This window comes from Haliotis rufescens, unplaced genomic scaffold (genome assembly GCF_023055435.1).
Source record: "Haliotis rufescens isolate VD_foot unplaced genomic scaffold, xgHalRufe1.0.p SCAF_82, whole genome shotgun sequence".
NCBI classification, from domain to species: Eukaryota; Metazoa; Mollusca; class Gastropoda; order Lepetellida; family Haliotidae; genus Haliotis; species Haliotis rufescens.
In genome coordinates, this window is record NW_025964375.1 from 1,456,431 (window position 1) to 1,481,803 (window position 25,373).

Sequence of the window (25,373 nt, forward strand, 5' to 3'; positions counted from 1 at the left end):
CTATCTGATTTCTGTATCTTGAAAATGACCAGCTATTTGATTTCTGTATCTTGAAAATGACCAGCTATCTGATTTCTGTATCTTGAAAATGACCAGCTATCTGATTTCTGTATCTTGAAAATGACCAGCTATCTGAATTCTGTATCTTGACAATGATTGAACATAATAAGGGCATCATCATCATATTGTTGAGCATATTTCATACACCTTTCATTTCGAACAAAAAGGGTTCACCTGACACGACTCCAATGGAGTGTTTGTCAGATCTTGAAGCAGAGGTATATCGGAGTAAGAGATCTGATTGTAATGAAATTGTACCATACTGCATTTTTTTTCTCCCCAATTCAGGAAGTCTCTGAGTGTGTTTGTTTGTTATTTAACGCCACACTCAGCACTATTCCAGCTATTTACCATGGCCTGTAAATAATCAAGTCTGGACCAGACAATCCAGCTACTGACATTCTGGGCAATGAACCATGCTGCAAGAGTACAATAACACGCCATCAACCAAGTCACTGAGTCTGACCACCCGGGGGCACGGGTGGCCCAGTCTTCTAAGGCGCCGCAATTCGCTGTTCAGAGTTGCGTCCTTTGGGCACGCCAGAAACCTATGATTGTGGGTTCGAATCCCGGTTCGCCCCGATTATGTTTCTAGGTTTGTCAGCACCATACCCGTGCTCATGGGTTTCACCGAAGTGGTAAACTTCTGAGACCTGCATCCCTTCGGGCTTTCCTCCCACATTAAGCTGACACGCCGTGATATAACTGGAATTCTGTTAAAAGCGGCATTAAACCCAACTCACTCACTCACTCACTGACCACCCACTTCTCACAACCAGCACAGGCTGCTGGGAACTAATTCTAATGGTGGAATCCCCATGGGGGACGAGGAAGTCTGTAACGTGTAACAGGATCAGTTTAAAAGTAAGCTTCTGATGATACTGTCAATGATAGCCCTTCACAAGTTTTTCCCACCAGTAGGTTGTTACAGAAATTAAATGCATGTATTATCATCCGATTAGTGTCATCTACGCTCAAACTGGCTGGTAGCAGCTCTCCATATTGATGCTACTGAGGCCGCAGCCGAAGACATCAAACTCCCAGCGGTTGAGTGTGTTGTGTTTGTGTTCATCTGACCCGAATATGCCATTGTATACACAGTTGAAGTCGTCCCAAGACCAGCTCGGGTTGGGACCTCGAGGTCGTGGGGCACACGTTCCCAATCTATACCAATGTCTACCTCATCCTCTGATATAAAATGCTCCTCGTCACTCTCCTCGGAAGTATTGCTGTCAGATATTGACTGAATCATGCTCTCATTTACTTCAAATGCACAGATTCTGAAATAGAGAAGATTGGACTCAATTCAAAAGGGCTGAAGTATGTTTCTGTGCAAAAACATTGTATAGACCATGATGGACAGGCAACAGAGTTTTTTATCAGTTACACGTGGCCAGGGTAGTCACCATTGGTCATAAAGGGATTCACAAAGGTTTATGTCAAACAATTAGATTTTGGGAGAAAACATCTAACCTAGTTTATCCATCATGTCTAGAGTTTGTCGTTTAATACTGCATTCAGCATTATTCCAGCCTTATGCATACAATGCCATGCATGAACCAACTTTTACAAAGTCAGGGAGCGTGACATCCTGATCCTTTAGTCGCCTTTTATGACAAGCATGGGTTGCTGAAGACCTATTCTACCCCAGATCTTTACGAGAGGGTCTTGAATTTGATTCGTCTTGGTTTAGCAAAGACTTGTGGACACCCTTGACTGGTGTTATTGCAAAAATAAATATTCTCTACCCCTAGCAAATTTGACAAAAGCAATAACATTGTTTCAAACTGAACTGGTCTGGAAAATACTAAATAATCAAGCAATTGATTTATAGTCTCAGTAAATGATATCAAAATATAAAATCTAGCCACTGAAAATCCTGGAAACCATACCTGCCGAAATCTGGACATCGCAACAGCATGACGACATTATGGAGTGTGTGCCTGGGTATAAGAACAGCTGGGTTGACGTTCTGAGAGAAACAGAGGTGAAGGACATTGTGATTGAGTCGAGCTACAGCACTGGTGAGCTGCCTCTCGGAGAGATCGGACAGACAGAACTCACTGTAGCACAGTCTCCGGGGGAGACACACATCCAGGATGTGGGCTATGACGGACACCAGCTGTGTAGTGTAACAGAGCGCGGCACTTATTGTGTGTCCAGGATTGCGATGTCCTGCCTCCTTCTCCGGAGCCGCACCATTCTCTTTGTTCTCGGACACTGAAATATCAATGTCTCAACTATAACATGGTATTTCTATTGGTTTCAAACCCTGTGAGTTTTTTTTGTTTGTTTGTTAGTTTGTTGTTTAAAGCCGCACTCAGCAATATTCCAGCTTAATGACGGCGGTCTGTAAATAATCAAGTCTGGACCAGACAATCCAGTGATTGACATCATGAGCTTCAATCCACCCTATTGGGATACAATGACATGTATCAACCAAGTCAGTGAGCCTGACCAACCGATCCTGATAGTCGCCTCATACGACAAACATAGTCGTCTTTTACGGCAAGCTTGAAGACCTTTTCAACCCTGGATATTCACAGAGGACAACAACTGGTTTATCTTTAAAGGAGCGCAAACAAATTTAGGCTGTGGCACAAAATTATAGTAAGGCGTTATGGCGCAACTTGAGAAAAACAAGAAAAAAGGCTTAGCATCATGGGATCCATATTTAGATTGGTCTGGAAACAAGAAACTCATTTTTTAGTTTAACCTAAGAATCTTATGATGCTGAAGGAAATACACAAGGCCATGGGAATACATGCAGGCCTCACTCACCCCACACATTGTAGGCTGAGTAGTCCCCATTTCCTGGCAGGGAGGGTTCCACGATCCTGTGTCCGGTGTCTCCGCCATTGTCTGTGTACACCCAATGCCCCCTGACAAATGTGGTCTGGCATGCCTCCTTCAAGGCACTCACAGTGCTCATAGCCAGGCTCTCCGTCTCACTGTAATAGCGACACAGTAAACAAATGTTTGCTTTCTCACTGCAATAGCAACACACAGTAAACAATAGTTCTCTGTCTCACTGCAATGGCAACACAGTATACAACTGTTCGCTTCCTCACTGCAATAGCGACACACAGTAAACAATAGTTCTCTGTCTCACTGCAATAGCAACACAGTAAACAATAGTTCTCTGTCTCACTGCAATAGCAACACAGTACACAATTGTTTGCTTCCTCACTGCAATAGCGACACACAGTAAACAATAGTTCTCTGTCTCACTGCAATAGCAACACAGTACACAATTGTTTGCTTCCTCACTGCAATAGAGACACAGTAAACAATAGTTCTCTGTCTTACTGCAATAGCAACACAGTACACAATTGTTAGCTTCCTCACTGCAATAGCGACACAGTAAACAATAGTTCTCTGTCTCACTGCAATAGCAACACAGTAAACAATAGTTCTCTGTTTCACAGCAATAGCGACACATTACACAATTGTTCGCTTCCTCACATCAATAGCGACACACAGTAAACAATAGTTCTCTGTTTCACTGCAATAGCGACACAGTACACAATTGTTCGCTTCCTCACAGCAATAGCGACACAGTAAACAATAGTTCTCTGTCTTACTGCAATAGCAACACAGTATACAATTGTTTGCTTCCTCACTGCAATAGCGACACACAGTAAACAATAGTTCTCTGTTTCACTGCAATAGCGACACAGTACACAATTGTTCCCTTCCTCACTGCAATAGCAACACAGTAAACAATAGTTCTCTGTTTCACTGCAATAGCGACACAGTACACAATTGTTCGCTTCCTCACAGCAATAGCGACACACAGTAAACAATAGTTCTCTGTTTCACTGCAATAGCGTCACAGTACACAATTGTTCACTTCCTCACAGCAATAGCGACACAGTAAACAATAGTTCTCTGTCTTACTGCAATAGCAACACAGTATACAATTGTTTGCTTCCTCACTGCAATAGCGACACACAGTAAACAATAGTTCTCTGTTTCACTGCAATAGCAACACAGTACACAATTGTTCGCTTCCTCACAGCAATAGCGACACACAGTAAACAATAGTTCTCTGTCTCACTGCAATAGCGACACAGTACACAATTGTTCGCTTCCTCACTGCAATAGCAACACAGTAAACAATAGTTCTCTGTCTCACTGCAATAGCGACACAGTACACAATTGTTCGCTTCCTCACTGCAATAGCGACACACAGTAAACAATAGTTCTCTGTATAACTGCAATAGCAACACAGTAAACAATAGTTCTCTGTCTCACTGCAATAGCGACACAGTACACAATTGTTCGCTTCCTCACTGCAATAGCGACACCCAGTAAACAATAGTTCTCTGTTTCACTGCAATAGCAACACAGTGAACAATAGTTCTCTGTTTCACTGCAATAGCGACACAGTACACAATTGTTCGCTTCCTCACTGCAATAGCCACACAGTAAACAATAGTTCTCTGTTTCACTGCAATAGCAACACAGTAAACAATAGTTCTCTGTTTCACTGCAATAGCGACACAGTACACAATTGTTCGCTTCCTCACAGCAATAGCGACACAGTAAACAATAGTTCTCTGTCTCACTGCAATAGCGACACAGTACACAATTGTTCGCTTCCTCACTGCAATAGCGACACACAGTAAACAATAGTTCTCTGTCTCACTGCAATAGCAACACAGTAAACAATAGTTCTCTGTTTCACTGCAATATCAACACAGTACACAATTGTTCGCTTCCTCACTGCAATAGCCACATAGTAAACAACAGTTCTCTGTTTCACTGCAATAGCAACACAGTAAACAATAGTTCTCTGTTTCACTGCAATAGCAACACAGTAAACAATAGTTCTCTGTCTCACTGCAATAGCGACACAGTACACAATTGTTCGCTTCCTCACTGCAATAGCGACAGACAGTAAACAATAGTTCTCTGTTTCACTGCAATAGCAACACAGTAAACAATAGTTCTCTGTTTCACTGACAAAGCGACACAGTACACAATTGTTCGCTTCCTCACTGCAATAGCCACACAGTAAACAACAGTTCTCTGTTTCACTGCAATAGCAACACAGTAAACAATAGTTCTCTGTTTCACTGCAATAGCGACACAGTACACAATTGTTCGCTTCCTCACTGCAATAGCCACACAGTAAACAACAGTTCTCTGTTTCACTGCAATAGCAACACAGTAAACAATAGTTCTCTGTCTCACTGCAATAGCAACACAGTAAACAATAGTTCTCTGTCTCACTGCAATAGCGACACAGTACACAATTGTTCGCTTCCCCACTGCAATAGCCACACAGTAAACAATAGTTCTCTGTTTCACTGCAATAGCGACACAGTAAACAATTGTTCGCTTCCTCACTGCAAAAGCGACACACAGTAACAATAGTTCTCTGTTTCACTGCAATAGCAACACAGTACACAATTGTTCGCTTCCTCACTGCAATAGCGAAACAGTAAACAATAGTTCTCTGTCTCACTGCAATAGCGACACAGTACACAATTGTTCGCTTCCTCACTGCAATAGCGACACACAGTAAACAATAGTTCTCTGTTTCACTGCAATAGCAACACAGTAAACAATAGTTCTCTGTTTCACTGCAATAGCGACACAGTACACAATTGTTCGCTTCCTCACTGCAATAGCCACATAGTAAACAACAGTTCTCTGTTTCACTGCAATAGCAACACAGTAAACAATAGTTCTCTGTTTCACTGCAATAGCAACACAGTAAACAATAGTTCTCTGTCTCACTGCAATAGCGACACAGTACACAATTGTTCGCTTCCTCACTGCAATAGCGACACACAGTAAACAATAGTTCTCTGTTTCACTGCAATAGCAACACAGTAAACAATAGTTCTCTGTTTCACTGCAATAGCGACACAGTACACAATTGTTCGCTTCCTCACAGCAATAGCGACACACAGTAAACAATAGTTCTCTGTTTCACTGCAATAGCGAAACAGTAAACAATAGTTCTCTGTCTTACTGCAATAGCAACACAGTACACAACTGTTCGCTTCCTCACTGCAATAGCGACACAGTAAACAATAGTTCTCTGTTTCACTGCAATAGCAACACAGTAAACAATAGTTCTCTGTTTCACTGCAATAGCAACACAGTACACAATTGTTCGCTTCCTCACAGCAATAGCGACACACAGTAGACAACAGTTCTCTGTCTCACTGCAATAGCGACACAGTACACAATTGTTCGCTTCCACACTGCAATAGCAACACAGTAAACAATAGTTCTCTGTCTCACTGCAATAGCAACACAGTATACAATTGTTTGCTTCCTCATTGCAATAGCAACACACAGTAAACAACAGCTCCCCGTCTCACTGCAATAGCAACATAGTACACAACTGTTCGCTTTCTCACTGCAATAGCGACAGAGAGATTAATAGTTCTACATATCACTGCAACAACCTGTAATATTAAACAATGTTTGTTTTGTCTCACTGCAATAGCAAAATGTAAAGACAAATCTTGAAATCTTCACCTATCTCCAACACTTACAACATGGACTATGCCAATCCCAAACCTTTGATAAATGAATCAAAAAGGCCTATACCCCAAACACTGCAGTACCCTAGTCAGCAAGTCTCACCTCCGAGGCTGGATTTCCTTGACAGAGAAGATACACTGCACCAAAATGTCCACATGGAATCTGCGGTAGTTCTTCAAGTTCCTCACGTCAGTGGTGAGACTGACATGTTTTTTCTCCATGGCGCTCTGTGCCGCATCCACATACCTCCTCAGCCTTGTCATCTTGTCCTGGTGACGCAGACAGTCCTTCTCCCCCTTCCCATTCTTCACCTTCCGTCTCTCTAACACTTTTTGATCTGAATGAAACATTGTCACTTGCTGTTACTTCTCTTCCATACCCTTACCATCATCAATGTCCCTCCTTCACCCATGAATACTTGGGCTGGGACAAGTCCAAGCTTACTACCCGGGTACCTGAACCCCTATTACCCGCCCTACCCGGGTTTCCAGCTGTGGGTCTCCATAGTTGCCCAATTGGGTATTGTTTTACTGGAGCCCTGGCAATTACTATTAAGATACATGTATAAACTGATCTGATCATGCATACACTGAAGTTGACTGAAGCTTTATCTTTACTCAAATATATGAAAGAAATGTGAACATTCGCGACTTGTGGTGTAACCATTGTTATATATGGCAGTAGAAGTTATTGTCAAACAAGGTTGTAATTGCTTTACATTGTTTCTGATGATATTCAGTAGAAGATCATAGCATTATGTCTTGACAATGCTTAGTTGTTAACAATGTATTACTATCTAATATTCAGATGTTTTTGGAGTCAAGTGTCATCTGGAATATTAGAACAGCTGGACTAATCCAGCAATGTATAGAACCTTCTAGAAGGAATTTAGACTATACAAGGGGGCAAATGTGTGCCTCTCTCATCTCACATTACATCAAGACCAGCGGTTGTGAGAAGATCTTGTTTTTACCCTGGATATCCATCCTAGGCCTATTTTGGAAGCTTGACCACTGTTGGTGCTAGGTGCTATTATACTTTTTACTTCCATTGTAACTGTACTGCCATTGATTTTTGTACTGCCACTCCACTGTGTACTGGCATTGTAGCTGAGCTGAGCATTAATTTGTATTGATTTGTAAACCTAGTTAATGTTATAATACATTACATGTATATATATCACGTGACTAACCATGGGTCATGGCAGTTCTGTGGCTATCTGGGTTCTTCTCAGGACCCATCTGACCCAAGTTACCCATCCCAGCCTTGATGAATACATACGAATCAAGCACTGATTCTTTCCATGCTATTGGCAGTCTTAATGCAAGAAATTTCTACCTCTCTAGTGCAGGCTATAACCTGTATATGTGAGCAATGAAGCAGTCAGAAATCATCAGCTGAAAACAGTTCACATCATTACCGTCTTCAGTTTTCTTTTTTAACAGCTCGATGGAAGATTTCAGCAGTTCGATTTTCCTCTTGCATTCCTCGATTTCCGATCTCTGGAGACACAAGGATTACATTGATCTAACATGTTTTAAGTCCATGAAATCGCTAAAAAAGCAAAATATTCTTAGGTCCCCTCACATGTGTGAAATTCCCCCACAGAAAATAAACCAGCCCAAATGAGAGCACACCCATTTTCTGAGAAGCCAATGAGTTCATATCTTCATCTGTACAGTTATACCCCCTGTCCACTGTTATCCACAAAAAACACTATGGTAATATATAAGAGCAATAGTGAGTTAGTGAGTCAGTTGGATTTGACGCCGCTTTTAACAGTATTCCAGCTATATCGCGGCGTGTCAGCTTAATGTGGGAGGAAAGCCCGAAGTGATGCAGGTCTCAGACATTTACCACTTCGGTGAAACCCAAGCGCACGGGTATGGTGCTGACAAACCTAGAAACATAATCGGGGCGAACTGGGATTCGAACCCACAATCATAGGTTTCTGGCATGCCCAAGGGACGCAGATCTGCTCAGGGAATCACAGGGCCCTAGACGACTGGACCACATGTGCCCCCTAAGAGCAATGAGACAAATTCAACTGAAACTAGAGTCTCCTAAAGATACACTAGGCCCAGTAGTTTTTGGTGAACTGATCAAAGGATACACTCAGCAATATGAGGGTGGCATGTAAATACTTAAGTACGGACCAGAAAAACCAGTGATTGATTGATATGAGCAGCACCTACACCGTCAGTGTAAGATTACACACAATCAACAAAGTCACCAAACCTGACCACCAAATCCATTATGTCAACTTTAAAGATGTTCCCTTATTTGTTTCAATGAGTATATGTACGCAATCATCCAGCTCTATCAGTCAACCCACAGTTAAGTAGATCCATGATTCATGATTCCAGAAATAATATACTTGTAATCACTCTTGATGAGGTCAGTATGTGAAAACAAGGCCCTGAGGGATGGGATTAAGGTTTGCGGCCTTGAAAATGTGTGTGTGAGTGTGTGTGCGTGCGTGCGCATGCGTGTCTCTATCTGACTCGCAATTGGGTACACAAGTACCCATCACAGCCCTATCACACACAACATGTTGTTTTCTTGGAGACAAAGCAAATATTGATCATTAGACGGGTCAATATTTGAGGTCAGGGTGTCAGTCATGTGACCTCACCAAACCTTTATGGGTCAGTTTTCTATTGTTGGTCAGCATTGAAATTTATTGTTTCAACATGTGATACAAATTACTCAATGAAAGTCATCGATTATTAACAGAAGTATAACAATCTCAAGTAATACCAACCTTCGAGTCCCTTTGATGTTTCTTGGCAACACTTAACTTAATTCTGAAATTGATAAAAAATGTGAAGATGACACATAATTTAAAAGAAATTGTGAATATACTGGCAGCATGAAAAAACTACATTTCGAAGCAAATGTTTCTATGATAAAGAAAACATGGGTAGATACCATTGGTCAAATCTAGCTATATTAGCTAGCCACAGATAATTTCGGGCAAGTGGATTTTACGTAAAATAACTAGGTTTTGAGAAACAACTACCCCCTATGGGGTGAATGAGTGAGTATGGTTTTACGCCGCTTTTAGCAATATTCCAGCAATATCACGGCGGGGGACACCAGAAATAGGCTTCACACATTGTACCCACGTCTGGAATCGAACTCGATGTGACAAACGCTTTAACCACTAGGCTACCCGTCCGCCCCTCATGAGCAAGGACCCACAAGATCAAGAGGAGGCGTGCAGGAGATGTGTACCCTCCCCCATTTTTCAGACACCTTACATATATACATAACTATATATAATCATAACTGCCAAGTAACTATCACAAACAAAGTTGTCAAACACTTCCAAGATCGATGCCTAAACAATGTTAAAAGAAGATATCAGACAGAAGGCAGACCTGGCGTCAGCTTGAATTCGGGTTAGGTCGACATTTCAGCTACTTAAAATTATAAAACAAAGTAAGTTTCTGTCCAATTGCTCATTATGACAATACATTAATTTTCTTAACTAAAAAAAAACCATCAATAGGCAGATCAAACTCTTTTCAGTAAACACAATTTTGTAAAGACAATTTTGAACAATCATCTAATCTGTATTTTTATATTTCATATGTAGAATTTACATGATTAAAAATTCCTTTACATAATATCTCAAATCTGTCAGTGTCATGCATTCATAACTACTACTGTCAGTTGGATCAGTTTTACTTTTGATCTGTGTTACAATCATGTCTATTTTATTATGAGCTAAGTACAGTTCTATCTTCTTCACAGGCTATTGATCATAGACAGACACTGTCATCAATTACTATGATTATGTAACAGAAACACTCTTATAAACTTTTAAATATAAGTTGACCTCAAAAAGTGCAAATTGCAGAATCGGCCTTTACATGAATGACCCAAGATTTCTTTACACTAACACTTCTAACACTCAAACTCACTAAAATAAACATACAAAAATATTATGCCTAATGTTAGAGAAACTGTAAATTATAAAATTGATGTGAAAAGTGTCACTTTCGCACATTAATCATGTTAATATATGACACATTATTATCCTGACAAACAGGAAGCAGTGACACTGCAAATCTTACAATTAATAAATCTCCAAATTCATATGACTGCTGACCCCGAGGCAAAAATGTGACTCAAAATCAATGCGACTTCCCCAACCCCATCCCCAGCAGAATGATACATATCCTTACCTAATTCCAATCAAGCAGCAAATAGCACCGCTTATTAGCACTGAGTTAAGCACTTCAGTAACAACAATAAATAGTGTTTTCCTAAAAACAAACCACAGTTTATATGTTCATTCTGCTGACTGGTATTAAGGAAGTTCAAAGGCAATAAAATAATTGAACCAATAACAGTTCACTAATTGTAGTGGTCAATGATGCCAAGTTTGATACGAGTGGGTAGATCTCTTGATCCCAGCAGTGATAACTCACCGGATACTATCGTGTAATTCCTATTCTTTAAATGACATTGTAATGTACGTGTCACAACTGTATTTGTGCATATATATTTAAGTCTTATTGTTGAATGAGATTTTGGAGACATAAGCTAAGTTTCATCAATGCAAACAAAGACCACTCTCATTTTTCGCACTTAATTCACAATCGTGTTAATTTCAAGATTTAGAATGTATCACACAATAAAGATTCAAATAAATAATGCAAATGAGTGCAATATGTACTGCTTTTCAGTCAGTAGAGTGTCAAATGTGGTCACTGTCTCTAGGAGTCAACCCTGCGTGATGACATCCTTATTTGTGGCACCCACGTCAAATAATTGAATAATTACAGGCAAACAACTGCTCACCAACATGGTGACAATGTCCGGTAACAGCAGTAATAATGGTAATGGTGAATACATTGATCATATAGGACATAAATATTTCATGGTGTCAGACTTGCAAGTGTTAATAAGCATTCAAAACCCGGATATTGCATGTAAAAATCAGCAGCATTAGCCAGAGGCTTCAAATGTTAAAAGGCCCCTCTATCAAATACGGTAATCAATAACAACAATCTGAAAACAGATAACGTTTATTACCATTGTAAAATACAAAAGTTACAATATCTGTAGCACTCTGGGATGCTTGACAAACCTATTGTCTTCCATCTCGCCTCGCGAAGATGGTTCCTGACAGTCTTGTCCGATATCCTCCTCTAACCAGGGATGCGTCCTACAGTCTCCGTAGCTGTGGCATTGCGATGACGTTGGTGGAACAGTCAAATGTAACAATCCTGTGTAGGGATGGTAACTCTTGGTCAGCCGGTTCCAGTGATAGTTCGAGGAACTTGAGAATTAGCCTGTGCTCTAAGATAGAGAACTTGGGTCACAGTGATAGAAACTAGAAGCAGTTATGAATGACATTATTAAATCAAACTGTTATTATGCTATATATTATCACAGAATTCTTCTCTCGACTAGTATTGTGTGATTTCATCTGTGCCAATGCAGGTCAAGGACGTCAGCATCAGGTTCTGCATCGTTGCTTCCCTGCTCAATGTGCAGATCACCACATGCCTCAAGACCATGACTGGTGGGGTCTTCAGCATCATCGTCACACACCTCAACGTGAACCACGAGTTGACATATCACACAGCTCTGTATCACTTTCCCCAGGGAGGTAGCTGGCGGAGTTTCCAATAACTCATTGAATTCTTGTAAAGCTTACAGTATTTCTGACTGACCGCAAATTTCCAGCTTATTACGACTTTGCCTGAAAGATTTCTTGAGAGTCTTCATGTGTTCTTAGCTCTGGGATGATGCTAATCAATGTCCTTGTCGTGAGCATGTGTACCATCACCTGGGCGTCGACACATATTTTCCTAATCTGTTCATGTTTTCATGGTACGCCATTTTGTTTGAAGCAAATGCAAGTGATTTGTGCGATGGAATGTGATTGGTCAGTAGGGGGTACTTAGAAGGGACATAACTCGTAATAGCCACTGGTGGCGCTACGATCGAGCCCAGAAATTCTGGCCTCGTTCGGCAAGGGTGGAAACTGGACTTTTAAACTCCCCTGCCTCAGGAAAACAGGGTATACCTGACACCATGTTACCAAATCAGTTAACAAAATAATCCCATCCAAACAGGCATATTCCTGTCTACTTCATCTGCTAGCCCGACTGCTAAATTCTGCTTGACACTCTGTAACACTCTAACGATGGTGGACCTCATAGACAAGAACTATGATTCTGGACCAGTTCTCAATGCTTCGAGTTCGATACAAAAAATGTAAACATAATAAACATTTTGTCTTGTTCAAGCAGGGAAAAGATGAAAATTTTGAAGGCTCGTGAAATGAAATTTCCACAAGTCCTCTGGACTCGTCTTAAAAAAAAATGAATTTCTATGGCTGCTCATGAGATTTGATTGGATGGCTAGTTTTAGCATTATCTTATTTAAATCAAATGTATTAGCAATGCGTCCTTGGTATTAATCATAATAGAATGGATTTAACAGGCGTATAATATTCTTATACACTAAACTACAGTTAAATCGAACTCAAAGGGATCACTCATATTAGTTTGTTATAACCGTAGTTCGTTATAAGCATATATATACACAGCATATATACAGCAAATGGATGGGACCAAAAAGCAGTCTGTCATATTTGTCCGTTCATTATAAGCGTGTTCGTTATAAACATATGTTAATTATTAGTAGTTAATGCTTGTAGTAACCCCATACTTAGCTGATCTGTATCATTTGCAGGTTGGGCACATGTACTGTAAGCCACAGGACATCTTAGTGAAAACCATGCATATTCACAGCCCAAACATTTGCTACAAGTCCTGTGGGTACACTTTGTGCATGACAACCTTTATGCAGTGTTAGAAATTAAGATGTGTCCTTCGGTGTACAAGATTTGCTGCTACATTATCTGAGTGTAGGGAATCTATTACCCATAAAGAGTGGGATCATGACAAAGGGGCCCTGGTTTTCAGGCCTAAAAACAGAGCGACAGAAATGTATTTTGATTCAAGGACACTTAAATGAGGTTTAGATATGCCCTTTGGAATTTATTTGTGGAAACTAGAATACTTTCGATCAATCTTAATACTCCGGGAATGTCACTTCACCATAAACAATTATCTGCTCAAATGTGTATTCAGTGTTTGCATGCTCATTTTGCACATACTGTCCAGATTATACTTTTACGAAAGAGCATTTATCATAAGCTTGTTATTATATACATCATCATGAACCTCGCTATTCCTTATATTGAGTATATAATCAGCTTGTATTGTTCCACATTGTGAGATGTAACTTGTAAGAAGTACATGTAAATCTAGATACATGCATCTTCCCGAGGCAAGAGAGTTAACTGACTATAAAAGTTTCAGTTTCCACCCTTGCCGAACTAGGCTGGAATTACTGGGCTCGATCGTAGCGCCACCAGTGGCTATTACCAGTTGTGTCTCTTCTAAGCCTCTCCTATGGACCAATCAGCTTTCACCTCTCGTATCACTTGCGTTTGCTTCACATAAAATGGTGGCGCCCGGTCAAGACGAACTTATCGATAATCAAGATCTATATTGTGATAAAACGGGGTTTTACATCGCGAAATGCATCAAATCATGCGAGCACCTTGATTAAAAACATGAAAAGATTTGGAAAATATCTGCTGACAACGAGTTGGCGGTGCACATGCTTTGCAAATCCTGCAATCGACCTCAATCTGCATGAAGGTTTACGAACAGGATTTCGATTTCGGTGCGCGATTTTGATTGGACTATGCATACTGCATAGACTCGTTAGTCCAGCCATATTGTAACTCCATAATACCAGCCTTGTTTGGCAAGGGTGGAAACTGGACTTTTATAGTCAGTTAACTCCCTTGCCTCGGGAAGATGCGATACATGATGGTTCAATATTAATAAAGGAATGGTTTTAAAGGCCTACTTTTAGAATACAGTTACCTACCTGTAACCATTGTAAGTGTTCATCATCTATTCAGTTCAGTTCTGAATCAGTGTTGGCACGACTAAGTAAATTTGTGGACTCAGCTCTTTAACATGCTTAATAACCAGGCCACTTGAAGAGGACTAGAATCACAGAACACAGCTTGTATCAGACACTGATTGTGTTTATTGGTTAATCAGTCATTCATCAATCACCTATGAATGTGTGAAATGTAAAATGAATGAATGTTCGAAATGTAAATTGAATGTATAGGGTATAATGAATAAAAAGTGACAAAAAATGTTTGAATGTGTGTAAACAGAGACCATATAATATAACATTGTCTCTGGTGAAAGTAGGCTGTGAATAAATTTGCTATGAAAGTGTATGCCGTGCCAATATGAGAATTTTGAGTTGTGAATTAAGGATTAGGAACATACATGTTTTTGTCGTTTTTACTTTAATGGTTAAAAAATAAATTGGTACACATTGTCCAAACTTGGGTACAGCTCCTCTAAATGTGTGTATGACTATGAGTCATCCACAGATGTATACAAGTCCGCCAAATAAAGTAAGGGTTAGCCATTTTCCTTGAATATGAATCTCCGTTGGTACAGATCATCTAGTATCCTTTTATAGAAAGATGTCACCATGTTCATAGTATTATGGGTATGGCATATATGAAATATCTTGCTATTTATACCTCAAAACAATCACAATCGAAATTTCATTTTCTTGTTGTTAAAACTTGAATCATTGAAATATTACACGCGTTGTATTATGTACATTTACAACATTAAAAGCACATGAACTCATATTTAAATGTATCATGAAAGAGGGGTTTAATTTGTGACGCGTGAAGCGAATCATCGCCAAAAATAGACGTGACACGACTGAGGTTGGCTAATATGTGTCTTTCCAAATTCCTTACTCGGTGATTCACATTAAATGCCTACCTTTCTTGGAGTTCGCTGCATTCCTTCGTCTTTGCCTGCCACTTATCTTGTCTTGCATGGAAACTGTAAGATACAATCAATTGTAAACACAACAACAGAGAACAAAGGCATCTGACAGATCAAAACAAACTTCGGCCAGTGTTACCTCTCTTTGATATTCGACGATGAATACGCGAAACTGCCTTTGTTGACGCAACTTGCGCAGTAAAATGGTCTTCTAGATGTTGTACAGAGCGGACAGCGTTCAACGGCAACGGTCAGACCATCAGAACTTTCAAATGATGTTGGTAACAAGAAATCAACAGGGGCTAGACTACTTTCACAACTGGAGGCAGCCATGACATTACGTCATGTGGGTTTGTTTACTACACGGAATTGTGGGATAGCCACATATAAACAAAGAGTTACCTCCCTTTGATTATGGATCCTTAATAAATGACGTGTTCCTCATTATGTACATGACAAATGTATATACGTATAAAATGAACCGATGAACACTTTTGGGGAGATTTACATTGAAATTGGAACTATTTAAAATAGCAGCCCGCTAACACCGAATAGATCATAGCCATTTTGACCTTTTTATTCTTCGCCGTTCTGACTGTTGATGCCAAGGTCGTTTTTACTTTCTCCCCCACGAATTAGCAGGTTTACCAAGACTGAATAACCCTTTAGCAACATAAAATATATCATAAACAACAATTTCAGATGGAGAAACCTCTTTAAACGCGAGTGAAAACAACACTCCATTAATGACGATGAACCCCTCGATCATCAGTCAACCCAAGACACTTTACTTTAAATCTAAAAAATCAATCTAGAGTTTACTGAATATTCTAATTAAACATATTATAATTGAGGTCATTTAATAATTTGGCCCTTTATTTCACACCAAACAGGGCATGCTCAATTCGCTACACTATCATTACCCTGGTCAAAAGATCAGTGTGCACGGCGTATAACAGTATTCCTTCACTCTTCAGTTGGGCTGGAACTGTTTTAGGATAGAGATATCTTCAGGACAGTCGGGAAGTAGGGTCGTATCGGAAGACCCCAGATGAATCCCTTGAAATAGGTCAAATCATCAATTCTAGTATGCAGTCACAGATCGAGGTAATACCCTAAGGACCTCAAAAAAAATTTGGAACTTGGGGAAACGTTCTGCGCAGACTTCGGCAAGCTTTAATGTATGGACATTGGTCTTGCAGTATAAGGGGTTACCGATAGACAGTTAATTATCACCGACAATTTTGATTTTTTTTCCTTAACTTATACTTGCAGTATAAGGGGTTACTGATAGACAGTTAATTATCACCGACAATTTTGATTTTTTTCCTTAACTTAAAATGGCTATAAAGTCATTATTTTGGTAGTTTTTATTTATTTTAGTGATACTATTGAATGTACAGTTCCAAGAGCTTTCCATATAACCATAACACATTATATGGTTTCAAAAATGGATTACGTGACCAGCCCCGAATGCATTATGGCGTTTGAACCTGTTGTGGACGTGCAGAGGGTATGAGTAAGTATTCCTAAGGCAATTTCATATTTTGACACTTGATCGATGTCTAAGGATCACGTGATAGTGAACCATGCATTTGAAGCTGTTTTTTTTTTTTGCTAATCTAAACGATTAGGGAAAAATAAGACTTGGGGGATTATGGATGAGACATCAGGTGCCGTGACTTAAAACTGCACCATGTACCCAAAAGTTACAACCACCTTTTGTTGTAATATTCCGTTTCAAACGTAATAGTGTATTTGTAATAAAACTGGTAAACATTGTAAAGCTGTAACAGAATTTATATCTTGTGAGAGTGAGTGAGTGAGTTGGGTTTAACGCCGCTTTTAACAGTATTCTAGTTATATCGCGGCGTGTCAGCTTAATGTGGGAGGAAAGCCCGAAGTGATGCAGGTATCAGACGTTTACCACTTCGGTGAAACCCACGAGCATGGGTATGGTGCTGACAAAACCTAGAAACATAATCGGGGCGAACCGAGATTCGAACCCACAATCATAGGTTTCTGGCGTGTCCAAGGGACGCAACTCTGCACAGCGAATCGCGGCGCCTTAGACGACTGGGCCACCCGTGCCCCCATATCTTGTGAGATATTGTACAACTAAGTCTTATTCCGTTAAACGGATATATCGTTAAAGGGGGGTTATGCTACACGATCTGGAACCAAGTCACCGAGCCTAACCACCCGATCCAGTAAGTCGCCTCCTCGACCAGCAGAGGTCGCTAGGACACTAACACTAAATCGCCATGGGTTGGATGAGATTAGTGAAGTGCTGCAATCTGGGTGCCGTTGTACGAAGCGATATTAGCGCTAAGATGGTCCTAGCTCCCATACCTTAACATAGACTTACGACAGTCGTAGCCTAAGATCGTTTTGTTAACAATGGCATCCGGAAACATTGTCTGTGTGTGATTAGGGTATTTACCAACTGGTGGATGGTTTTAAATGGCTTCGTCTAGCGTCCCTTTAAGATAATGCACTTTTTATCGTCCCGACACTATTACGTACCTCATCGGTACACCGCTTCTCTCGAACAACGGGTAACCCGGCATATATATTTGATGATGGTTATTAAGGGATCAAACTATGCTCACCAAATTGTAGCACTTTACACCTGTTGTTCTCGAGATATAGTTATAGTTTATTGATATTATGAACGAAAGCATCATTAAACAATCACTTGTACTTCATATGCATACAGGGGCGGTCGGGTAGTCTAGTGGTTAAAGCGTTCGCTCGTCACGCCGAAGACCCGGGTTCGATTCCAGACATGGGTACAATGTGTGAAGCCCATTTCTGGTGTCCCCCGACGTGATATTGCTGGAATATTGCTAAAAGTGGCGTAAAACCATACTCACTCACTCACTCACTCACTCACTCATATGCTTACAAGTATTTCGTAATTGCAGTCGCTTTATCTTAATGATTTTGTTTGTCTGTATTTAGCATGAATTAATTTTGTAAACAGATAGAAAACAGATAGAAAACAGATAGTAAATATACTAGTTTTGGTTTTACTTTCGAACAAAAATAACGTAATGCTTTTACAGGTAATATTTTCAGTGTCCGCTTGTCCAATGTATAAAAAGTAAGTGGAAAAAACATAAGTGAAAACTCCTTGCATCATATCAAGCGTTGGGTCGTATGGATTCCATAGCAACCAGTGAGACTAAACTGACGAGCGAAAGAAACGTTACCAAACTGAAATTGTGACATATCGGTTCCAAACCCTGAATAGTGCTACAGAATTAATCGCCCCAAAACAGCCCAAACAATATGCTGAGTAAAGGACGTGCTGCAGTGCCAAGACCAATGGAAACTGAGCTTGAACTGAGAATGAGAGAACATGGCGTTGGTATGACCACGTCGCAAGGAGTTTGGGTTGTACCCGAATGACAGTCACCAGGCGGATGGGCCCTTACAGGTCGACTGGGCGGACGGGAGACAAGCCTAGAAGAGACATCCTGTCACCACTACCAGGACGACCGCTACCTACGCATCCTTCATTTGAGGAATCGGCTTCTCACGGTGACGTCAACGGCGATGACTGTGTCCAGAAGACTGTGTCGGTACAATATCAGAGCTCACAGACCACTGCAAGGCGTATCCGGAACATATGTGTCTAAGACATCGATTGGCTCGAACACTGGGACAGAACAGAAAATAGTCAAGTTCTTAGACGACAGCAAATTCCAACTTTTCAGAGACGATGGAAGAGTTCGTGCCTACCGCCGACGAGGAGAACGGACGCTGTGGCGTTCAAGACGTCGATCCGTTTGGGGCGGCATCTGTGTCCTGTTATATGACCGTCCTTGAAAAATAACTCCCCCCCCCCCCCCCCCCCCCCCCCCCCGGACCCCCACACAGCACGTCTTATAATAACATGAACGTGAACGCAAGAACGATCACCAGACATATCACCCATAGAACCCTTGTTGGATCACATCGACCGTCAAATTAGAGCCCGACCAGTTCGTCATTATAACATAATGGCTTCCCATTTCTTGTGATCTGACGTCTCACATCTTCTGCCTGTCGTCGACTTAGGACGTGCTTTGATGCCCGCGATGGGCATACACGATACTTACAAGGGTGACACAAGTGTGTCACAAATGTGACATTCGGAAGGATTAAAGGGAGTTTCGTGTCTTGATTGATCGATAACCGAACAACTGACTCCATCCTCCAAACTGTGGAAACAATACCTTCAGTTGCGCTTTCATTCACGGCTTAACTTGTATTTAGAACCAACGATCATAGGTTCCTGTCCTGCCTAAGAGAGGCAACTCTGCACAGCAATATTCAACATTCAAGTCCAGCTAGCTAACAACTGCATTCTGCATTATAACGTTATTTCACTATGTATAAAAATGGACGAGGCAACGCTGTTCTTACAGCTGTGAAATGATAAAGAATAGCCGGCGAGAACATGAATTAAATCTAAAGTCATGTCAAATCTTCTGTCTTTTATTACACTTTTATCATCTAGAACAATTCATTTACGTCTTTTATGGCGTAATAAGACGACCTCAGTAACAGAGGTGAGGTTTTCATATACCGTGCTACCTCTAAATCACTTGGGAGCATTCAACATATGTATCATGTTCATATTTGAGACTGATACGATCTGAATTTACATTTCATTGTTGCGGCGAAATGCGTGGTAATGTAGACGTTTACTGCAGCCTATGGTTTTATCATACACTGCCTTTGTTCTAACAACATATTGGGCTGTGGAGTAGCCCAGACCAGTGGTTAAAGCATTCGCCCATCACGCCGAAGACCCGGGTTCGATTTACATGGACACCATGTATGAAGCCCATGTTCCCGACGTGATATTGTTGACATATTGCTAATGGCGGTAAAATCATACTCACTCACTCACTCAAACAATACACACGAAGCTTTTAACTAACGTTACTGACATGTTTCCTTTGAAAACAAATAATACTTGTAACGATAAATTAATTGATAGATATAAATTTAAGTGTTTGTGAAATATAATGTAACGTATGTAGGCTTGATCCCTGTAGAAATTCCGGGTCAGAATACGCCCCCAGTGGAAATGCTTGTAAGATCAGACTGATAGGTGATCGGGGGTTCGGGCCCTGTAATATCAGTGGTTGTGGGTTATAGTATCCTGATCTGGCGTTTATGGTTGCTCATGCTTTCACTCACTAATTTGGCTGCTCTAGACTCGAGTAGCAATATGACATAGCTGCAATGACTAATCAGTGCGGTGTTAAACATGTTTTTTCATACACCATCTATGAAATGGGGCATTTTGCATCTGCTATGGAGCCAATATGGAGACGGACAAATCACAGGGGGTGTAATAACAAGGCCCGTATTACACCCATGTGCGTAGGGCTGGGTATGGCTTGTCGACCCGTGAAGTTCGGGGTAGAATAGGTCTTCAGCAACCCATGCTTGTCGTAAAAGGCGACTATGCTTGTCGTAAGAGGCGACTTACGCGTACGGGATCGGGTGGTCATGCTCGCTGACTTGGTTGATACAATTGCGTGGATCGATGCTCATGATGTCAATCACTGGATTGTCTGGTCCAGACTCGATTATTTCCAGACCGCCGTCATATAGCTGTAATTAGAGTCACGTCCTTTAGTGCGTCGTCTGCTCGCCTGCTCAGCTAGCTTTCCCGTTGCAATCTCTTCCAAAACCAGGTGAAAATGTATTGCATTTACTTGCAAATAGACACTTTTACAATTTGATGTTATGGTATATTATAAAAAGGTTAGTATATGACAGTTTTCATATTATATCCGACATCAGCCCGACATCCCATATCAGCCTGTGACCCGTGAAGATCGGGGGTAGAATAGGTCTTCAGCAACCCATGCTTGCCGTAAATGGCGACTATGCTTGTCGAAAGAGGCGACTAACGGGATCGTATCCAAATTGCGTGGATTGATGCTCATGATATCAGTCACTGGATTGTCTGGTCCAGACTCGATTATTTACAGACCGCCGTCATATAGCTGTAATATTGCTGAGTGCGGCGTTAAACAACAAACGACAACAAAAACATATCAGCCTGTGTAATGCCATATAATAACCTGTAGTTACTCACTCACTCATTAGGAAGGCATTTTTTTACTATTTCCAAGCAGCCTTTATAAAGCTGGAATATTGCTGAATGTGGCGTTAAACAACAAATTAATAAACAAACAGCTTCAATGTTAAATTTACATATTTTTATTGTAATAATTGGTGTATATGAATATAAAACACTGGATTAATAAAAGAAAATTCGAAAAAATCGAAATAGACTAAAACAACAAAAACCCGAATGTGTTCACTATGATTCACTGCCCAATCAGTTATTCCGTTGATTCTGCATATATGCGTTAAATATCAAGATTTATTTCAGCTGGTCTTTGAAAATATGGTGACCACAGCAGAAAAGACAACCTGTAACTCTTACAAACACACACGCACGCACGCACGCACGCACGCAGGCACGCACGCACGCACACATTCGTTAAAACAAAGAAACAGACACTTCCATTCATGTCTGTATTAGTCACGATATGGCTGAAATATTGCCGATGTGACTATAAATCTTAACTCACTCACTCACTCATGTCTGTACTTTGCTGTATGTCCCTGTGACAGTCTATAGTATATCTATATGAACTGACCTTCACTCTTATCGTAGCAGCGAAGATAAAGACAGGGAGAAAAGTCACGAACACAGCTGGAGACAACTTGAGACTGATTCTCAAGAGAACTGTACATTGGGTCGCCATAGCCTGCCGCACCTCACAGCTCGTGTCAATTTTGTGTGTGCATGTGTGTGTGAATTGTGAGAGTTGGGTTTAAAGCCGCATTAAAAAGTATTCCAGGTCTCGGACGTTTACCACTTTGGTGAAATCCACAAGCACGGGTATGGTGCAGACAAACCTAGAAACAAAGTTTGGGCGAACCGGGATTCGAACCCTCTTCATACGTTTCTGGCATGCCCAAGGGAGGCAACTCTGCACAGCGAACTGCGGCTCCTTAGACGACTGGGCCCCCTGTCCAAAAATGTTTCAGTCTCAAACATACGTACGTTACTATCGCTCGTAAAAACTCCGATGTTCAACATTAAATTTAAGAAACCCAATATGAACATGAAATATATAAAATGTCAGGAAGTACATCTGACGCGCATTCGTGGGTTTCGCTGCATCAGCCATTGAAACAATCCCCAAATCGTTAGTTGTCTGTATTTATATGCTTGTGACCGAAATTCAAAATATAAATGAAACATACTTCACTCAACACGTTTTGTTGCAAAAGTTTGTAAATAACCGATAGAAATTGTGAAACTAGTGTTTCCTAGGAGAAAAATACCAACTTTAAGAAACGTCAATATTTCTTAAAACTATTGTACAATGTTGCAAAGTAAAGATGAAAATGGAAATATTCGTGACTATACCAAACTTAAATAAGGAAGTCCTTATTAAATTAAGCCATTTGTTGTAACCATTAGGAAACTGAGACGTTAATTCTTAATATAGATGAGAGCCATAGCTGAAATGTATTGTATAATGTGTATAAAAAACATACGTTAGACAACCTCCAGAACACAATAAACAACTCTGTCTTCTGATTCCAAATGATCATGCATTTCCGATCACGAGTTACAAGGTCATCTTTGAATTTTACACAATATAGCCACAAATTCTGGGCGTTGGTACAGGTAAATATTAATATTTAATCTTTGAGAGAACAAACTCATTCCCGTTACTGTTCATGACCGTTACATTTTAGATAGAACCTATGTTACATAAGGTAACGTATGGTTCATAATACTTCAATAGAAATATTTAATGTTGGAACAAGAAGAAATGTTTCTTTTAATTGTGTTGAAAATGTTACCCAAAATTTGCATCAAGTTACATCAAAATATAGTATATGCAATCGCAGCTTTGTTGTAATGCGTGTTAGGAACAATGTCCCTCTCATAATAATGGTAACAAGAATGAAGAAATATTCGTCATAGATAACAATGTTCTTTTTTTAAAGTTAGTATTTCAAGAAATCTTACACCGATTGCTGTAGAAAAAGGAAACAGTGTATGTTCTAGGGTCTAAATTATCAGATAATTATCTATTCATAAATTGTTAACTTATTTTATTTATGTTGAAGTTCATATGAAATCATTCTAAAATGGCGTTGTCCGAGTGGTTTGGTGTGACTGCTGGGATTGCATTGTTTTTCACTGATATATTCGAGATATTGCGTAGTTTGATTTAAAATCCAGTGCTGACGTGGGATTAAGTGACGTAACACTCAACTTACAAACACACGCATACATACATACCCACTAGGTGGAGATTGGCTCAAGAACCCACACTCCCTTCAGTTAGGTTGGTTTAGTTTTAAGTTTTTCCTATTCATATCAAACAACAGACAACACAAACCAGATAAGGTCCCAATGTGAATGATAAAGAGTGACGTAACGCTCAACTTACACACACCCGCGCACACACATACATACCCACTAGGTGGAGAGGTTGTGCGTGTGTGTGTGTGTGTTGTCGAGTGAGTGGCTGTGTGTGTGTTTGTGTGTGTGTGGTGGGGGGGGGGGGGGGGGGGGGGTGAATTGTCGAGTGAACGGCTGGGTGGGTGTGAGAGTTGTCGGGTGGGTGAGTGCGATGTGGGTAGGTACATGGGCGAGTGAGTGCGTTATTGAGGTAGATGCACTTCCATGCACATTTGCATACATGTTGCCTTCTGTGGTATTAACAAAGCGATAGGAACTATCAACTTTCAAAATCTTGGTGTCAAGGTCACAAGAAACAGCCCTATCTCTTAAAACAGACGGAGCTAGCAGTCCTAGACCAAGTTCCGCTGACTTCAGACAAAATCTCATTTAAATCAGATATTTTACTCCGATATGAATCCCCCCCTATGAGAGCATTTCCATAGGAGGTCGTGTCACGTGAACTTAAAATTCTAATCAACCAATCAGGGCCGAGGCTTCTAGATTCTCGGTGTGAATGAGCGAGCATTCAGAAATGCATATCCGAAAGCCGACCCCTGATTGGCTCCAGAACCCACGCTCCCTTCAGTTAGGTTGGTTTAGTTTTAAGTTTTTTTCTGTTCATATCAAACAACAGACAACACAAAACAGATAAGGTCACAATGTGAATGACAATGTTATACTCTACAGATGATACCTGATGGTGACCTTTACGCGAGTCGTGTGTCACTCATGTTTGTGTCACACATGCTCTTCTTATCGTATTACATTCCGCGAATACTATTTTGTCCAGGTCGTGCTATTGCCATTGTTTTGTTTCCGTTAAAATGGTTTGGTTAATCACCGTTTAGGACATCTTCCCGAGGCAAGGGTGTTAACTGACTATAAAAGTCCAGTTTCCACCCTTGCCGAACTAGGCTGGTATTATGGAGTTACATTTTGGCTTGACTAACGAGTCTATACATAGTCCAGTCAAAATCGCGCCCCGAAATCGATGATTGGTCCACAGGAGAGGCATACAAGGGACATAACTCTTAATAGCCACTGGTGGCGCTACGATCGAGCCCAGGAATTCCAACCTACTTTTAAAGTCAGTTAACTCTCTTGCCTCGGGAAGATGCCTTTAGGACAGTATTTCAGTTATATATCTTCAGCTGTACCTAGGAAGAAGGCCCATAGTATGTGTGTGTGTGGTGTGTGTGTGTGTGTGTGTGGGGGGGGGGGGGGGGGGGGGGGTATAGAGGTTTACCGCTTTGATGTAGCCAACAAATATTCTGATGGCGAACCTGGGAACATTATTTGGCTAATTTTGGATTCGACTAACTGCTAAGGGGCGCAGCTCTGCATCAAGCCGTACCTCCTTAGACCTGTAGTCGATGATATGAAGCAAGTTTGATATTTGTATCTTCAATTAAAAACATAACAAGAGG

At 40.7% G+C, this 25,373-nt stretch overlaps 1 protein-coding gene across 1 annotated transcript; it reads right to left on the reverse strand.

Moving 5' to 3' along the window:
* Positions 1–728: 728 nt before the first annotated feature.
* LOC124144449 (beclin 1-associated autophagy-related key regulator-like) lies at positions 729–15,770 on the reverse strand. The gene is made up of 8 exons (XM_046513854.2): positions 15,577–15,770; positions 15,432–15,494; positions 9,332–9,374; positions 7,988–8,069; positions 6,670–6,904; positions 2,842–3,011; positions 1,953–2,280; positions 729–1,340 (listed from the first exon to the last, which is right to left on the reverse strand). Exons 1-8 carry the CDS (start codon positions 15,768–15,770, stop codon positions 1,025–1,027), a joined length of 1,431 nt encoding a protein of 476 aa, XP_046369810.1. The 3' UTR covers positions 729–1,024.
* Positions 15,771–25,373: the final 9,603 nt, after the last annotated feature.